This window comes from Lathyrus oleraceus, chromosome 3 (assembly GCF_024323335.1).
Source record: "Lathyrus oleraceus cultivar Zhongwan6 chromosome 3, CAAS_Psat_ZW6_1.0, whole genome shotgun sequence".
In the NCBI taxonomy this organism is placed as follows: domain Eukaryota; kingdom Viridiplantae; phylum Streptophyta; class Magnoliopsida; order Fabales; family Fabaceae; genus Lathyrus; species Lathyrus oleraceus.
Genome location: NC_066581.1, coordinates 284,324,532 through 284,328,213, shown reverse-complemented (window position 1 = coordinate 284,328,213; position 3,682 = coordinate 284,324,532). Strand labels below are relative to the sequence as shown.

At 36.1% G+C, this 3,682-nt stretch overlaps 1 protein-coding gene across 1 annotated transcript; it reads right to left on the bottom strand.

The window, feature by feature from the left end:
- Positions 1-956: 956 nt before the first annotated feature.
- Positions 957-1,633, bottom strand: LOC127130880 (uncharacterized). The gene is made up of 2 exons (XM_051059837.1): positions 1,312-1,633; positions 957-1,232 (listed from the first exon to the last, which is right to left on the bottom strand). Exons 1-2 carry the CDS (start codon positions 1,450-1,452, stop codon positions 957-959), a joined length of 417 nt encoding a protein of 138 aa, XP_050915794.1. The 5' UTR covers positions 1,453-1,633.
- Positions 1,634-3,682: the final 2,049 nt, after the last annotated feature.

Below are 3,682 nucleotides of genomic sequence, written 5' to 3'. Positions count from 1 at the left end.
GATGTTACTAAGCCTATTAGGGAGGAGCCCAATAACAGTATGGAGGAGCCCAATAAGAGTATGGATTCAGATGATGTATACTATAGTGATGAGTTGAATAGTTCTGACCCAGATGATTCTTGTGATGAAGAAAGGCCCAAGTATGCTAGGTTTAGGAAAGAGCATCTAAACAAAGACTTTATATTCAAGTGGGGTATGGAATTCAACACACTTGATGACTTTAGGGCAGCTATCCGTGAGTGGTCAGTGCTTAATGGGAGGGAAATTTCTTTTGTGAAAAATGAGGGAGATAGGGTAAGGGTGGTGTGTAAGCATAAATGTGGGTTTTTAGTCTTATGCTCTAAGGTGGGCCACAAGGAGACTTTTGCTATAAAAACACTTGTACATAAGCACACATGTGCTAGGGTTTTGAACAACAAGTCTGCTAGCTCAAAGTGGGTGGCCAAGCATGTGGTAAAGAGGATGCAAACTTCTGATACAGTCAGGATAAGAGACATCATCCAAGATATGAGGCAAACATATTCTGTGGGTATTACTGTTGCAAAAGCATGGAGGGCTAAGCTAATTGCCAAGAAGATAATTGAAGGTGATGCTGACAATCAGTATGCTTCCATATGGAGGTATGCAGAAGAACTAAGAAGGGTAAACCATGGCAACACTGTGAAGATAAATGTAGAAAGACCTAGTCCATCCATACAACCAAGGTTTGGGTCATTTTATTTCTGTTTTGATGTTCTGTAGTTTTCTGATGATTTTGCAATTTTGCTCTTTCATTATGATATAACTTTTTTCTGTCATTATTGGTAGATTGAATGCTGAAAGTTTAATCAAATAATGATGCTGCACTGACAGTTTAAGATTGATGAACAGATTACATTTCATTGATGAACACATTACAAGTTCAACATTACATTGCTGAAAAACACTAATGACATAACAATTACATGACAGACTCATTAGACTAACTTAACCATAGCTGCTATCAACATCCATGACAGACCAATTACAAACATTAACCATAAATTTTTCCTCTTTTCCATTGCAATCTTTTTCTTCAGTTTTTCTAACTTGTTAAGCTTTCCGACTCTGCAATCTATCTCCTCAACAATCTCTTTAGCAAATTCAATCAAATAAGCCTTGTTGACTTCACATTGGCGGCATCCGGACGGATTGGTTTCTTTCACTGCAAACTCACTGACCAAATCATCCCACAAAAATAAACCGCACCCATTCTGCAATTTGAGACAAACACCACCAACAATTAATTTCGAAATCAAACTCAAAATAATAAAATGCTTCAAAATTGCTCACCATATAATTCCTGCATTTCCAAAATTTGCGACCGGGGTTTTCAATTGACTTGGAGACCAACAACTTCATGGTTTCATTGCATCCACATCTTGGTAAGCCGTTTCCAACTTCACTCGTGGAAGATGCCTTGCTGCCACCCATAACCCAGATGAAGGGGACACGGACGAAGATGAAGAGAGGGATGGATTTGGGGTAGGGATGGATTTCACGAAGAGAGAGAGGGATGGATTTGGGATAGGGATGGATTTCACGAAGAGAGAGAGGGATGGATTTGGAACCCTAATTTCTAGTTTATGCCATGCTGGAGACCTAATGAAGATTCACATGTGAAAATAAAAAAATTAAAAAGCCACATCTGAAATAAAAAACCAAGATTCCATGCCACCTGGATATTAGGGGGTTCTATGAAGGAATCTACATAACATAAGGGGGGTATTGAAAAAATAACTTTACCAGGGGGGTAACCCTAAACTCGCTAACATTACAGGGGGGTAAAGTGTATTTAACCCAATATACTATAGGTTCCACCTTTGACTTTTTCTTATTTGATTTTCTTTCAATATCACTCAATTTGGTGAACTCTTCCATCATTTTTTAAAAGTGATTCGACCAAGTTTCCACTTCTTTTGTAGAATGTGTCGTCCACTCAAATTATGTGCTTGGTAAATGACACCCTGATTTTAAATAAACCTCAACAAAATGTAGCAATTTTGAAAACCACCTTGTAAAGTCAAGACTCTCCATCCAATTTGTTGTGATGAAGACAGAGTGAAAATCAAATGATCATGTCAAAAGTATGGAAAAAGCTTCAAGTGCATTTAATCAAATCAAGTACTCAAAATTCAATATGTGTGAGAACTAGCATCAAAGGATTCAAGACTTATTTTGAAGACTAGAATTGATCTTGAGTTATTAAGGTGCAAGCATGCAGTATATATTGATAACTTAGTGCTAAAAAATTACTCCAAATATTCCTTGCATGCATGGTCCATTGTGTCTCAAATGTCACTGTTTATATACTATTTTTTCAAATATTGTTTCAAGATTCAGTTTAGGAAATCGATTACCCCTTTACCAGGAATCGATTTCCATTTCGTGTCCTGCCTTTTTGTGTTTTCCAGAATTTAATATTTAGGCAAGGAAATCGATTACCCCCTTTTAGGAAATCAATTTTCCTCATGAAATTTTGATTTTTCAGAAGCAACGCTTCAGTGAAATCAATTACCCACTTTTCAGAAATTGATTTCCACTGAAGCAATAGTAGTTTCAAGTCTGTTTTGTGATATGAATGTTTTTCAAATATCATCCCTTAACCATTGCATCTCTTCATTAAATCACACTCATTCATAGAGGTGTTAAGGTGATATATATATATATATATATATATATATATATATATATATATATATATATATGTGTGTGTGTGTGTGTGTGTGTGTGTGTGTGTGTGTGTGTGTGTGTGTGTGAGTGTGTGAGTGTGTGCGCGCGTGTGTGTGTGTGTGTATTCCTATTTTCAAAAATCAAAAGTCATATCTTCTATTGCAATTTGAAATCTTATACTCATCCACTTTCAAACAAGTGTTTTGATCATCGAACTTTCATTAAGAATTTTTCTGCATTGTTCACATATATCAGTCCAGAAAATTCCTTTCATATTCATAAACACCTGAGCACTAATATATCCTTATAAATTGCTTGTTTAGAAGAGAAGTTCAATCATAGTGATTGATATATTTTGATATACTTTCTTTACTTAATGTTTTCCAAAATTGGTTGTAAACACATTGTTGGAAGCAGGAAAGTTAAGTTTGAGAGGATTATTCTCATATCAACTTGGTGAATCACAAGAGGTTTGTTGTTGGTGATTGTGTTGGTATTATATAATTCCTAACAGAAAGTAAAATTTCTTTCGTGTTGAAAGGGGACTAGACGTACCTTCGGACTATGAAGGGAACTAGGATACATCCTTGTGTTCTTTATTTTTCTGCACTTTATCGCTTTCTAAACGCATCACTAAACCAGAAAAATAAGAACAAACTTGTCTCTAAAACTAGAATTTTTTAATTGGTCCTAATTCACCCCCTCTTAGGCGCACTCCTTACTTATAATTGGTATCAGAGCATGTTATAGGTAACTTGCTCCTAAAAGATCCACATGGCTTCCGCAAACTCAAATCCTGTTTTTAGAGACGGTGGCAGCAATAACAAGCCCCCACTGTTTTGTGGAGAATATTTCAATTTTTGGAAAATATGTATGAAGGTGCATCTAGAGTCTCAAGGAAAATATGTTTGGAAAGCTGTCCTAGAAGGTCCTTTCATTCCTACTACGATTATTAATGACGTTGGCACTCCTACACCCGAAGCATCATGGA